Source organism: Cottoperca gobio, chromosome 16, assembly GCF_900634415.1.
Source record: "Cottoperca gobio chromosome 16, fCotGob3.1, whole genome shotgun sequence".
In the NCBI taxonomy this organism is placed as follows: domain Eukaryota; kingdom Metazoa; phylum Chordata; class Actinopteri; order Perciformes; family Bovichtidae; genus Cottoperca; species Cottoperca gobio.
This window is the reverse complement of record NC_041370.1, coordinates 6,525,481-6,540,285: the sequence shown is the minus strand read 5'-3', so window position 1 is coordinate 6,540,285 and position 14,805 is coordinate 6,525,481. Positions and strand designations below refer to the sequence as shown.

General features: G+C 42.4%; 1 protein-coding gene across 2 annotated transcripts; it reads right to left on the bottom strand.

The window, feature by feature from the left end:
• Positions 1–1,197: 1,197 nt before the first annotated feature.
• On the bottom strand, positions 1,198–10,705 carry LOC115020869 (sialic acid-binding Ig-like lectin 10). Of its 2 annotated transcripts, XM_029450894.1 has the most exons (10): positions 10,663–10,705; positions 10,169–10,264; positions 9,402–9,812; positions 8,790–9,110; positions 8,400–8,705; positions 4,438–4,707; positions 4,063–4,350; positions 3,808–3,919; positions 3,627–3,703; positions 2,663–2,860 (listed from the first exon to the last, which is right to left on the bottom strand). In XM_029450894.1, exons 2-10 carry the CDS (start codon positions 10,227–10,229, stop codon positions 2,808–2,810), a joined length of 1,899 nt encoding a protein of 632 aa, XP_029306754.1. In that variant the 5' UTR covers positions 10,230–10,264; positions 10,663–10,705; the 3' UTR covers positions 2,663–2,807. The 2 variants fall into 2 exon arrangements, with proteins under 2 accessions (XP_029306753.1, XP_029306754.1); XM_029450893.1 differs by lacking the exon at positions 10,663–10,705 and having other exon boundaries at positions 1,198–2,860; positions 3,625–3,703.
• Between the last annotated feature and the right edge of the window lie 4,100 nt (positions 10,706–14,805).

Here is a 14,805-nt window from a genome sequence, read left to right as displayed (position 1 = left end):
TACTGGTTTGTTGGTTTGTCCTAAGATTTATTTAACACACATACAACTTCCCTTTGTCACATTCAGAGAGAGAACGTAAACATACTACAACAGCGACATGCGGTGAGGTTCATTGGTGGGGAGGCACTGACTCTTTCAGAGTCAGATTTACAAATATATGAACCCAACCCAACCCTCTTCTTTTGTTACAGGCTGTGCCAGGAGCAGCTCAGCCTCCCGGTGGCACGTGTGCATCGTATTGACAATGAACGCCTCGTTCGGTCCATGCGTCACTTCCCCTGGTTTGATTTTACACATTTTTATTTATTTTCAAAATTATATTTTTTATTTATTGTTCAGAAGAAAATACAAAAAAAAAACATAAAAATATTAGAAATCTTTTTGTTTATACTTCACTTACTTTGTGATTACTACCAACAGGGAATATTGGTATATAATAGTTATTTATAAATAAATAAAAATATTTATTAATAAATATTTTAAAATGTACAAATTGCAGTTTGTGTACGCCTCTTAGAAAAACCTGTCTAATAAATTAAGTTTTTATCCCTTATCTGAAATTTGGTGGTGAACTTGATAACACTTGGTTCTATGTTTCTATTGTGTTTTTTAGCTCGTGACTACCAGCTATACCCATCTTCAGGCATCTTTTTCAACAAAGAAATTCAAGAGGAGTGTTTTTTCTTCAAATTCAGTATATTCAGACCACTATTACTCAGTGCCAGAAGCACTTGGAGTGATTCTTCACTGTTTTGCAAGAACAATAAGAGAGTCATCTTTTGAATGAGACCAAAATCACGCAGCTGGTACAAATGGTTGAAGAGCAGCTTTCAATTTACTTTGGGTATGTCGTTTGTAGGTATTTTCGGGTAAATCCGTCCACCTTTTAAGAGGTTTTAATATATCACGTTAATAATGTGCAACTTAAATACTAAAGAGTGAAGTGAACAAAGTTTTATTTTTTTTATTAGATCAGGTACAAGACTGTGAAGGGGTGAACAACTGAGAAAGGGGAAGTACCATATGGCTGCTTGAGAAAATTGTGTCACTGTAAGAAACCAAACATTCTATGTACAAACTATCCTTCTACATTGTAGGCATGATACATTACGTGCAGAGTGATGTGCATGCATGTGAATGGTCTGTATTACTTGTTAATATCGGCAGTTAAATAATGATGGCCCATTGTAAAAGTCATTAGTTTAAACATTAGTTTAATTATGTACAACTTCCATCAAAGATTAAGTTAATTAAAAACCTGCAACTAAAAAGTATTTAAATCTTAGTTCCTGTTTCAGCTGCATGAAGCATCTTAGAAAGAACTTCTATTTTTAACAATATGGTTTATTGTAACACCTTTATGTTCTCAGAAAAGTCCCTGAAGTGGTTCTTCACTTAAACATTGCCTAATAAAGCATCACTTGATTCTCTCCAATGACTTCCTGTTGAGACTTCAAGGTGCTAGATAATAAACTGACTTCACCTTTGGCCTCATCAGTTACACATACTGAACACTCACTTCTGGTACATTCTGCAGTGTTCACAGGTTCTGTAGTTAGAAAGGCTTCGTGGTAACGGACCACTCAAAGATTTCATTATTCAGACAAACACATGTGCCAGATACTGTTCACTTTTAGTACTTGAGTCAAGATGATTCCTGTAACACATTAAAAAAAAGGGAAGCAATGTATGACTTCTTACTAAAGAACACTAACAGGCCTTTAGAGACAAATCGGGCTAAATGTGTTATAAGTTTGAAAACACTGATCAAATGAAAAGCTAAAAAAAGAAAAGGCATACCGAGCTGTAATTTGTAATTCAGTAATTCTTCATAATAATAATATATATATAAAACAGAATGGAGAAATTCAAAACATTGAGGTTTAAGTCTGTATACGAACATCCATCATAGTTGAGATATTCCAGTCTGGTCCAAAGCAGTCTAACAAAGCATTGCCATCCCAAGAGCACGCTGAAAAAGAGAAACCTCTTTGCTACACGGTGAACGTGAAGGTTCATTTGTACCTGAGGCAGAGAAATGTGGGCCTCTAAAGAGCTTTGGGCTGACCAGAGGGACACTTAAGACCCATGCTTATCCTGGTTAAATAAAATGTATCAAACAAAAGAACACTCAGAGCAGAGGTGGTTGTCCCAAAATACCGGTGTCAACTTTTCATTGATGTGGGTCAAACTTATCTGGAAAGTTTATGAACGGTAAACACATTAAAGCACAAAAACATTTGAGTAAGAAATTCTCTTCCATTCCACCCTGAGCTGAATGAATGGCTTTGCACAGCCTCCCACATGTCGAGGTGTGATGCGTCTCAGTCACTTCAGTTTAGCGCTTGCTGAATGTGACGTTTGAAGAAAACAGCTGCTCACAGGACGCCATTCATTCACAGGTGTGTCAATCCAGTACATCAATCCATCACAACTGATGAGAGCAAAGAATTCATCGTAGCGCAACTCCACTATGCAACAGTGCTCAAATCTCACCCATTATGTCCTTCACATTGGAGTACACTGCCACATCCTCCTCTTCCTCCTCTTTAGGAACACAAGGTTGCGCCTCCTCCTCCTCTTTGCCCTCCAACACACAACCTTCCTCTCCTCCATTGTCATCTCTTTCCTCTTTTACCTCTTTCTTAATTTCAGCGTACTCCGTCTCTGTGGTCTCTTGCTTCTTTGCTGCCTCCCTCTGACTCTTTCTTGTCAACATGGAGAAATTGATGCTAGCGTACTCCACATCTTTGGGTCCACCATCGAGATCAGTGGCTGCTCTCTCTGCTGCCACAGCTCCTCCTCCTTCAGCTGCCTCTTGGTAGGTCTGATCCTCTTCCACTGCTTGAGCAGCATCCATCTGTCAGGTACAATGTCAATGATACAACTCATTCAGCAGCTGCTACATTCATCAATTGTGTATTGTGACATTTGTATCTGGTATATTGACATTACTGACCAGTTAGACTTTCTCGTTTCTAATCTATTTTTACCAGTCTTTTTATTTTTAATGATAAGGCATATTTAATAGCATTAAATTGCCATTCATTAATTTCATTTTTTTTTTTATAAAGGCATAGAGAATAAAGATGAACAGAAACACTGTTCATGTCAACACACGATGCAGATGAAAGATTATTGTCCCTGCAGTGACAGCGGAGGCTGCGAACATTGTGCCTAAACAGGCAAATATGAACAATGCAATTTTGCAGAAGTAGTTTTTGTGTCTTTGCCTCGAACAGATGACTTCTCATGATTGTAGTATTTGCTTTTATCATAGTAAAATTAATGTTAATCAGACCAGTCTGTATTGCACTGCAAAGCTACACAAAGGGTCCCGACACCTCTCTCTCCCGGTACGTTCAGTCAGAGCACAGAAGTTGTGCTTGCTTGAGCTTTCCGGCAACAGCTGCTTCATCCTCAGTGGCTCCTATCAGCTGCTTGGCTGTGAGCTGACCAATAACAAATGGGAAGGTTTGCTCCGGCAGGTGGGCGGTGCTTGCTTTTGGCTCGACTGACTCATTTTACAGCTAAATACATTAAAATATGTTTAAGAAAACCTTTGAGGCGAGAAACAGGTAATGGTAATAATTCTTATTTGATCAGCGCTGCCTCGTCACTCACACACAACACCAGTGGATCCTCTTCGCTGGTCACCATCTCCAGAGTCTCATCCAGTTTTACAGAGTTCTTCTTATTTTTTCTGGGGTGAAAGAAAATATTTAAAAACAGCAACAAATGTGCGTTTATGTATGAAGATTATCCACAAACAAAACTATGAATTAGCTATTTGATTTAAAGCTGTACCTGAGGCATTGTGTGGTCAAACAGCAAAGGACTGCTGAAAGAAGTATCCCAATCAAAAAGGCAATGATGACTTCCAGCCGTGAAACAATGTTTAATATTTCATTGGATTTACCTGAAAATTAAGAGAAACAAGAAAAAATGTCTTTCCAAGTCGTTCTGAATTAATATACATGCAATAGTTGTTCCTTTTGACCGCTTGCCCAACTGGTCACAGTGAAAATGATATAATGCTGAAGTTTAGTTGAGAACATGTACCCGCTTGTTCCGACGTGTTGGATCTTAGGATGGTGAAGGTTTGTTTTGCTTCCCCATGTCCATTGCTGCTGACACACTCAACAGAAGTGTTGCTGAGGTCTTTTGCAGGTAGGATGACGGTGCTGTTGACTGTGTGGTTTGACACAGATGTAATGACAGAGTACTCTGTGTGTTTCTTCAACAGCGGCCATGTGATGGTGGGTAAAGGAAAGCCTTCAGTGATACACACACAATTCAGGACCTCCGACTGAACCACACAGCCAGAGTTTTTTAAGATCTTTGAAAACACTGTAAAACACAATAAAAGCAGAATCACAAGAAAATTCTGAAACGTGAACATAAACTTCATTTTCAAGATTAGTACAATCTACTTACAAATCACTGTTACTTCAGCGTATGTCGTCACAGTCGTGTTCAGGTGTTGTGCTGTACAGATGTACCGTGCAGAATATTCTGTCTTCACATTCGGGATGACAAGTGTGGCTGATCCAGTGTTGCTCTGCAGGTTAGTAGCGGGTCCGTTGTACAGGTGTGTGTTGGTCCATGTGATATGAGATGGAGGAAAGCTTTCAACACTGCAGGTTAAATTCAGAGCGTCTCCCACCTCAACAGCTCTATTCCCTGTGATTACAATGTTCCTCATATCTGTGAAGCACATGAACACAATATTTGAAGTTTAGATACGATAAACAGATTTAAAGATTGTTGTTCAATTAAAACTATTTAAAAAATGACCACATTATAATACCTCACAATATTTATAGACCATATACATGAATTCTGGGAGTATCTGTCAAATATGTACATGAATGCAAATATAACAAGTCAAGTAGTCCTGATGAAAAAGAAAAGCAGCAGTCATAATGTATGTCTGTAAGACTGCATTAAATATATAAATACAATATCCATCCATCCATCGTCCACCGCTTATCCGGGATCGGGTCGCAGGGGCAGCAGCTCCAGTAAGGAACCCCAATCTTCCCTTCTCCGGGCCACATCCTCCAGCTCCGACTGGGGGATCCTGAGGCGTTCCCAGGCCAGTGAGGAGATATAATCTCTCCACCGAGTCCTGGGTCTTCCCCGGGGTCTCCTCCCAGCTGGACGTGCCTGGAACACCTCCCTAGGGAGGCGCCCAGGTGGCATCCTTACTAGATGCCCGAACCACCTCAACTGGCTCCTTTCAACGTAAAGGAGCAGCGGCTCTACTCCGAGTCTCTCACGGATGGCTGAGCTTCTCACCCTATCTCTAAGGGAGACGCCAGCCACCCGTCTGAGAAAACCCATTTCGGCCGCTTGTACCCGTGATCTCGTTCTTTCGGTCATGACCCAGCCTTCATGACCATAGGTGAGGGTAGGAACGAAGATCGACCGGTATATTGAGAGCTTTGCCTTCTGGCTCAGCTCTCTTTTCGTCACAACGGTGCGGTAAAGTGACTGTAATACCGCCCCCGCTGCTCCGATTCTTCCGGCCAATCTCTCGCTCCATTGTCCCCTCACTCGCGAACAAGACCCCGAGGTACTTGAACTCCTTCACTTGGGGTAATGGCTCATTCCCTACCCGAAGTAGGCAATCCACCGGTTTCCTGCTGAGAGCCATGGCCTCAGATTTGGAGGTGCTGATCCTCATCAGCTGCGAACCGATCCAGTGACTGTTGAAGGTCACAGACCGATGATGCCATAAGGACCACATCATCTGCAAAGAGCAGCGATGAGATCCTCAGGTCACCGAACTGCAACCCCTCTCCTCCACGACTACGCCTCGATATCCTATCCATGAAAATCACGAACAGGATTGGTGATAAAGCGCAGCCCTGTCGGAGGCCAACATTCACGGGAAACGAGTCCGACTTACTGCCGAGTATCCGGACACAACTCTCGCTTTGGGCGTACAGGGATTGGATGGCCCTCAAAAGTGACCCCCTCACCCCATACTCCCGCAGCACCTCCCACAGTATCAACCGGGGGACCCGGTCATACGCCTTCTCCAGATCCACAAAACACATGTAGACCGGATGGGCGTACTCCCACGCCCCCTCCAGGATCCTTGCAAGAGTAAAGAGTTGGTCTGTTGTTCCACGACCAGGACGGAATCCGCATTGTTCCTCTTCAATCAGAGGTTCGACTACCGGCCGAACCCTCCTTTCCAATACCTTGGAGTAGACTTTACCAGGGAGGCTGAGAAGTGTGACACCCCTGTAGTTGGCACACACTCTCTGGTCCCCCTTTTTAAATAGGGGAACCACCACCCCGGTCTGCCAACCCCTAGGCACTGTCCCAGACTTCCACGCAATGTTGACGAGGCGTGTCAACCAAGACAGCCCCTCAACACCCAAAGCCTTCAGCATTTCTGGACGGATCTCATCAACCCCTGCGGCTTTGCCACTGTGGAGTTGTTTGACTACCTCAGTGACTTCCATCAGGGAAATTGACGATGATCCTCCATCAGCTTCCAGCTCTGCCTCAACCATAGAGGGCGTGTTAGTCGGATTCAGGAGTTCCTCAAAGTGCTCCTTCCAGCGGCCGATAACCTTCTCAGTTGAAGTCAGCAGGGTCCCACCCTTGCTGTACACAGCTTGGATGGTTCCTCGCTTCCCCCTCCTGAGGTGCCGGATGGTTTTCCAGAAGCACCTTGGTGCCGACCGAAAGTCCTTCTCCATAGCTTCTCCGAACTTCTCCCACATCCGCTGCTTTGCCTCTGACACGGCAGAAGCTGCCGCCCTTCTAGTCCTTCGATACCCTGCAACTGTTTCCGGAGTCCTCCCGGATAACATAACCCGGAAGGACTCCTTCTTCAGTCGGACGGCTTCCCTGACCACCGGGGTCCACCACGGTGTTCGAGGGTTACCGCCCCTTGAGGCACCTAAGACCTTGAGACCACAGCTCATCACCGCTGCTTCAGCAATAGAGGTTTTGAACATCGCCCACTCAGGTGCAATGCCCCCAACCTCCACAGGGATAGCTGAAAAGCTCCGCCGGAGGTGTGAGTTAAAGATCCCCAGGACAGGGGCTTCCTCCAGACGTTCCCAGTTCACCCGCACTACCCGTTTGGGTTTACCAGGTCTGTCCAGAGTCTTCCCCCACCCCTTGATCCAACTCACCACCAGATGGTGATCAGTCGACAGCTCCGCCCCTCTCTTCACCCGAGTGTCCAAAACATGCGGCCTCAGATCAGATGATACGATTACGAAATCGATCATTGACCTTTGGCCTAGGGTGCTCTGGTACCACGTGCACTTATGAGCATCCTTATGTTCGAATATGGTGTTTGTTATGGCCATTCCGTGACTAGCACAGAAGTCCAACAACAAATTACCGTTCGTGTTTAGATCAGGGAGGCCCTTCCTCCCAATCACGCCTCTCCAGGTGTCTCCATCGTTTCCCACGTGTGCGTTGAAGTCTCCCAGCAAGACTACGGAGTCCCCTACTGGAGCCCCCTGCAGGGCTCCATTCAGGGTCTCCAAGAAGGCCGAATACTCAGAACTGCGGTTTGGGGCATAGGCACAAACAACAGTCAGAGTTTTCCCCCCCATAACCCGAAGGCGTAGGGAGGCGACCCTCTCGTCCACCGGGATAAACTTCAACGTAGCGGCGCTCAGCCGGGGGCTAGTGAGTATCCCCACCCCGGCTCGACGCCTCACACCTTGGGCAACTCCGGAGAAGAATAGAGTCCAACCCCTATCCAGGAGTACGGTTCCAGAGCCAAGACTGTGCGTGGAGGTAAGCCCCACCAGATCCAACTGGTAGCGATCCACCTCCCGCACTAGTTCCGGCTCCTTCCCCCACAGAGAGGTGACGTTCCACGTCCCCAGAGCCAGCCTCTGCTGCCACCCGTGTGACAGCGCACCCGACCCCAGTGGTGGGCCCACAGGATTACTAGATTATTAAATACAATAATCAATTCAAAATACAAAAAAATCTGAAAAAGCATACAGCAGTGTATAAAGTATATAATTAATATGAGATATATATAATAAACACAAAATATAAATTTAAAAGAATTTCTGATTGCGTTTTCTGCAACAGTTTAAAAAGAAAGAAAATGAAATACCACTGGAGGGCGCCACACTCTAAACACATCTTTAACAGAGAACACAGTTTATTATATCCTTAACATGTGGCTCCAGTGAGGCTGAGAACCTTCACATTGCCTCCATAGATCCAAGGACTATTTAAAATCATATTAAAGACGGAACATTTCTTCAGCCGTCAAAACAACAACATATATTTGAAGAAAGGAAGGGAATTTGGCAGGTTTATCAAGGTTGCTCTGATGGTTACAGTTACCCAAGAAGAAAATACTACAAGAAATGTTCTGAACAGTTGTACAATGTACTTACACACGACCTTTACATCTACAACTTTTCCCATCAGTGTGTTGTTCAGATATTTTGCTGTGCAGATGTACAGTCCAGAATCTTCTTTTGTCACGTTAGAAATGGACAAAATGGCCAATCCACTTTCTTCCTTCAGGAAGGTCTCTGTGCCATTCTGCAGATTTGTTTCTGTTCCATTTTGCATGTTTTTGTCAGAAGATTTAGTCCACACGATGAGAGATGGAGGAAAGCTTTCAACACTGCAGGTCAAATTCAGAGTGTCACCCTCCTTCACACTCTTAATCCCATTCATTTTAAGTTCCTTCACATCTGTGAGACACAAGAACACTTGATGTTGTAAAACTCGACACAGATCAGAAAACCATCATTAAAACAAATACACATGCTACTCACAGGTCACATTCAGAGTCAATGTCTCCTCTGCAGTGATGTTGTTTGTGAAGCTGACCTTACAGGTAACGTTGGTGCCGTGGTGTTCAGCTGAAGAGTTAAAGGTCAGAGTTGAGCTGAGTCTCTGTGTGACAGCAGTCAGGTGTTCAGTCTTGAAAGCAGTGAGGTTTCCTGTGATGTGAGAGTCCTTCTCTCCTGCTCCTCTCCACGTCCAGGTGATTTTGGAATCAGATCCAGAACAGAGACCAGGAGCAGTGCAGCTCAGTGTGGTCTGCTGTCCCTCTGCCAGAGGAGGAATCACCACTGTGGGCTTCTGGATCAGACCTAATGGAAGAGCAGGAAGACCACGAGTGGAGTCAGGTGAGCAGCCTGAAGGTCCGTCACTTAAATTCAGGCTAAAATAATCAAATACTTTGTTTAACATTTAAACGGGACAATAAGAAGGCGTTCTATCAGGTACTGCTGCAGTTACTACTGGTTGCCCACAGAGGTCGACAAATGCTAAACATTACTTCATGCCCCGTTAAGATTATAAATACACCAAATATGTTGGTGTAGTTCATAGGCACACACATGAACATCTTCACTTTATATATTTGTTGTAGCTCTCCATACCTTTAACAGAGACAGTTGATTTTGTAGTGAATGTATATCCATCTGTGTTCCCATCCAGAACACCATTAACTCTGAGCTGATATGATCCAGAGTCTGACACAGTGAGGTCGTTGATGATGATGCTGCAGTTCTTCTGACTCACTTCAGGCTCCAACAGTGAAATCCGTCCCATAAACCTGGACTGAGTTTTGTTGTTGTTCTTGTTGGTGTGGAATACAATGTCAGAATCGCCACATCTTGATTTCAATGGTTCACATTTGTACCAAACTAAATGTTGGGGTGTAAAGCCTGAAGTAGTACTGAAAGAACATGGTATCACAACACAGAGTCCAGCCTCTGCTGTTATTTCTGCTTCACTAAGAGTGATACAGAATCCTTTGTCACAGCGTGTTGTTAACCCCACTGATGCATCTGTTGATGAAAACAGCGAGACAAAAACGGGGACAGGAGATATATAAATACACAATACATATGACATTACACTATGATATTTAATAAATGGTGAAGGAAGGATACGACGACCGTTTGTCTTTCAAACAGCTGTTGTCAGCAGCGTTGAGTAAACAACATTTCAGCATTTGACATTTCTTTACCCAGAACATCTTTGATAAACAAGAATCACTTGCATAACAATTTATATTCATCAGTTTCCAGGTCAGTAGATGCTGTGAGGAATGCTACTAATGAGGACGTTTATCATGTAAAAGTATTTATTTTAGTTCATATATTTACTGTTGACATCTTAACATTATAATGAAGAGGCATACCTGCTTCAGCAGCGATGCCTCTGACAAAGAAGAGAAGAGTCGCCCAGATCAGAACAAACATCCTGATTCGATGATTACGACAGTCGGTGTCTTTTCCTTGCAGAAGTACAAAACATTTTCAAAAACACCTCCACGGTTGACGGCACAGATTTAAATACAGGATGTTTTATCTTCACGTTTGTTGAAAGTAACATTGATGAATGTGGCTAAGATCTGAGTGAGTTTAAGTAATTTCCAAAGACTTTGTAATATCTGTTACAGAAAGCTGCTGAATAAATGAACTTCAATGATCTGTAGCAGCTTCATCTACAACCCCCCCCCCCCCCCACCCAACCCCAGACTATCTCAATTAAATGCACACACTAGTTCAAAGCCAGTAAAAAGAGGGAGTCTCAAAACCTCAATCAGTTAGGGAAGAATGACTTCTTCAGTTTTATTTACAATTTAATCTTGATATTTTAGATATAAAAAAGAAGAAAAGAGAAGTGTTTTACCTCTTGTTGTCTCGTTCTCTCGCCCTCTTCTCTCCACAGTGATCTCTGCCGAGTCTCTCAGCTCTGAACTGACTCTTCCTCCTTTTGCACTTTCTTCCCTCTTTGCGCTACCTCAAGTTTCCAGGAAGCTTCTCTACAAGTGATCTGACTTAGACTGCCTCTCTTGGACCTAAAGTCTCCAAAATAGCATACGTGTATTTAATATATCATGTTGATAATGTGCGACTTAAATATTAAAGAGTGAAGTGAACCAAGTCTTATTTTATTTCTTTATTAGATCAGGTACAAGACTATCAATTGCCTGTCCCCTGCACAAAGTGAACTTTATTGACAACTTCAATATGTTCTGGCAGCGTAGAGGCCTTTTCAGAAGAAATGGACTTGCTCTCAAAAGATCTGGAGAAACACTGTTCACTTCAAACATGGATTACACCATTAGCCACCTGTTTTGGCTAAATGCAAGGAGACACCAGCCCCCACACCACCAGATAACAACCACGAGGACGTCCAAATAACTGGAGCAAGTGACCTTCCTGCAGCACCAGCCACAACAAGCCTGCACACCAAGGACCCCAGTCCCTCAACTCCACCGCCAGACATGGATGAAGTTAAATTTCTGTGGAGTAACATTGAGGCATCCTACCCCCTCTCCTCCTCCTTTTTAAAAGGATAAACAAATTGGTGAAAGATGGTCTTAAACTGACACCTCAAATAACCCCCCGCTCTAAACCATCATCCACCACCATCATCCCCCGGTCTTCTCCCAGACATCCCCCACACCTCCCCCTCGATGTATACTAAAAGCACACTCAAGGACATCACTCCCCCCCCCCCCCCCAAACTGGTCACCAAAATGTTCTAATATGTCATGCCGTTCCTGTCTTGATTACTTCCGGACAAAACAATCAGGTCTCAGCACGCACTGCGTCTGGTGATCTTAGATATATCAGTGCACAACCAGGACCGGCTTTACCTCCTATCACAGACTCCCTGCAGCTGAAAGTGGCTCTTCTGAATGTCAGATCACTGGCTAACAAATCATTTTTGATTAATGATCTGATCATTCAAAAGAACTTGCACTGTATGTTTCTAGTTGAGACCTGGTTAAACAACATTACTGGTGTGGCTCCAAACTATAAATACTATCGGGCAAAATAAGAAAGGTGGAGGGATTGCCGCTATCTCATCAGCGTCGCTTGTATGTAATGATATTGACCTGGGTGAATTTACATCTTTTAAATATCTTGCTATTGAGCTCAAAGCAGAACTATCTTTGCTCATCATCACATTGTACAGGCCACCAAAATATTCAGCACTATTTCTACAGCATTTCAAGTCACGTCCTAAATATTATAAACACGTCTCTAAGAGGCATCATCGCAGACGCCTTCAAAACAGCTGTTGTAAAGCCATTGGTAAAGAAACCTAACCTAGACAGTAATACGCTGACCAATTATAGGCCAATATCTAACCTTCCATTCATCAGCAAAATACTAGAAAAAATAGTCTCGGACAAAATAAACTCCTTTCTTAAAGAAAACAACATCCTGGAGGAATTTCAATCAGGCTTCAGAGCATGCCACAGCACCGAAACTGCTCTGACTAAAATAATTAGTGACCTCAGACTAAACAAGGTCTCAATTCTTATCCTGCTAGACCTAAGTGCAGCATTTGACATGATCGACCATGACATCCTAATTAATCGTCTTTCTGACTGTGTATTAAACTGGTTCAGAACATATATCAAAGGGAGAAAGTATTTTTTCAAGCTTGGAGATCATGTGTCAGAGAAGCACGATGCCCACTTTGGAGTTGCACAAGGGAGCTGCCTTGGTCTACCATGTTACCACTAGAGTACATCATTAGAGAACACAATGTGTGCTTCCATAGCTATGCGGATGATACACAACTGTACATCTCTGCTGAACCAAATGATACTACAGCTATTAACTCCATCACCACCTGTCTGTCAGCAATAAATAAATGGATGAGCAATAATTTCTTAAAATTAAATGAGAACTGATAGGAAAATACAGGAAATACTAATTGTTAAGCACAGCAGGGGACAGGAGGTGAACTGCTCTTTCTAAGAACAGTCCTCAGTCGATTGAATTAACACGTCTGGGACCTGAGTTGATTAGTACATCTGTGTTAACTGTAAACCCCCATCTTGTAGAACAAAGGAAGACTGACCTGGAAGCTCTTCATGACTTCCTGTCCTTTGAATGGGTATAAATACTGAGGCTGGGAGAGTTGCTCCGGTGAGCAACACAGCAGAACTTACAACCTGTATGTGCGTGAGTTTGATTATCCTTTGTATGAATAAAACATGGCTCCTTCTTGCAAGAATATTAATTAAACCCTTTTATTTGGATCCTGACTCCGTGATGTTATTAGGAATATAACAAAAATAACAAAACTGAAATCCTACTAGTTTCTGTAACAAAAAGAGAGATGATGCTGAATAACATGGAGAAACTTACTGCTTGGATTAAACCTGAAGTTACAAGTCTTGGTGTTATCATAGACTCAGACCTAAGCTTTAAATCCCACATAAACAAGGTGACAAAAACATCCTTCTTCCACCTTAGAAATATAGCTAAAATCAGACAATTTATAAATCAAAAGGATGCTGAAAAACGAATCCATGCTTTTATCACAAGCCGACTCGATTACTGTAATGCACTCTTTACCGGCCTCCCAAAAAGAAACAACGGAGACTTCAGCTCATCCAAAACGCTGCAGCGAGGCTACTGACTAGAACCAAGAGGAGAGACCACATCAGTCCAGTGTTAGCCGCTCTACACTGGCTTCCACTAACTTTTAGAATTAACTTTAAGATCCTCCTTCTTGTATACAAAGCCCTAAAAGGAACTGCATCAAGTTACACTGCCAACTCTCTAATAAACTATGTGCCCCCAAGAACATTACGATCATCCACTACTGGTTTATTAAATGTTCCCAGAAACATCCAAAAGAAAATTAGAGATGTAGCCTTTTACAATTATACACCAAAGCTATGGAACACTTTACCTGCAGACATTAGGGAGGCAAGCTCGCTCAACATCTTCAAAAGTAAGCTAAAAACATATCTCTTCAATTTAGCCTTTTAATAGTGATATTTTATATCTCTTTACTTTAGTCTTTCAATGATGATATTTTATATCTCTTCACTTTAGCCTTTTAATGGTGATATTTTATATCTCTTTACTTTAGCCTTTTAATGGTGATATTTTATATCTCTTTATATTAACCTTTTAATGGTGAATTATTATTATTATAATTTCTTTAATGCTGCTACTCTGCCACTTTAAACTAATTTAAATGATTTCATAAATGTTTGCTATACCTGGTTTAATATTGTATGAGTAAAGTTAACACATTCGTGGAAACATGAATTTATCACCAAGCCTAGTGTCACTTGCTCAATCTTAGATGTACACTGCACTTTTATACTTTCATTTATGTACTGAACACATCACCATGTATATTGGTGTACTTTTATATCTTGATCCATGTGACATACACTTTACTATGTATGTATATTTTTGTACTTTTATACCTTGATTCAAGTACCATACGCATTACTATGTATGATGTTATATTCTTATACTTTTGATCAGAATTATATGCATGTCCATGATTAAAAAGAGTATGTTGTTTATCCTGTACACACAACATCTATTGCACATCTGTCCGTCCTGGGAGAGGGATCCCTCCTCAGTTGCTCTCCCTGAGGTTTCTTCCATTGTTCCCCTATAATTATGGGGTTTCTTTTAGGAAGTTTTTCCTTGCGTGATGCGAGGGTCTAAGGACAGAGGGTGTCGTATCCTGTACAGTCTGTAAAGCACACTGAGACAAATGTATAATTTGTGATATTGGGCTATATAAATACATTTGATTTGATCACACAGAGTGAGTTGAACTGTGGCACACAGTGTGCAGGGAGCTAGTTTTGTTTAGACTATAACCAGATAAGGTGTGCATGAGAAAAAATGCCCATTCCGCTATCATAGCAGGTGTTGAACAGCAGTATCCCAAGGCATGAGGAGACCTTGAAGATGTTATGGTAAATCTTTAGCACCCTGTGTCAGGCTGAGACGCAGACCAGAGATTCACTGTTCAATATGCATACTTAATTTC

Excerpts from the sequence above, each read along its gene's own strand:
- LOC115020869 (XM_029450893.1), bottom strand. The coding sequence starts at position 10,229 with ATGTTTGTTCTGATCTGGGCGACTCTTCTCTTCTTTGTCAGAGGCATC. Across the intron at positions 9,813-10,168 it reads AGGCATCGCTGCTGAAGCAG|ATGCATCAGTGGGGTTAACA; the intron begins GTATGCCTCTTC and ends TTTCATCAACAG. Across the intron at positions 3,920-4,062 it reads CAACACGTCGGAACAAGCGG|GTAAATCCAATGAAATATTA; the intron begins GTACATGTTCTC and ends CTTAATTTTCAG.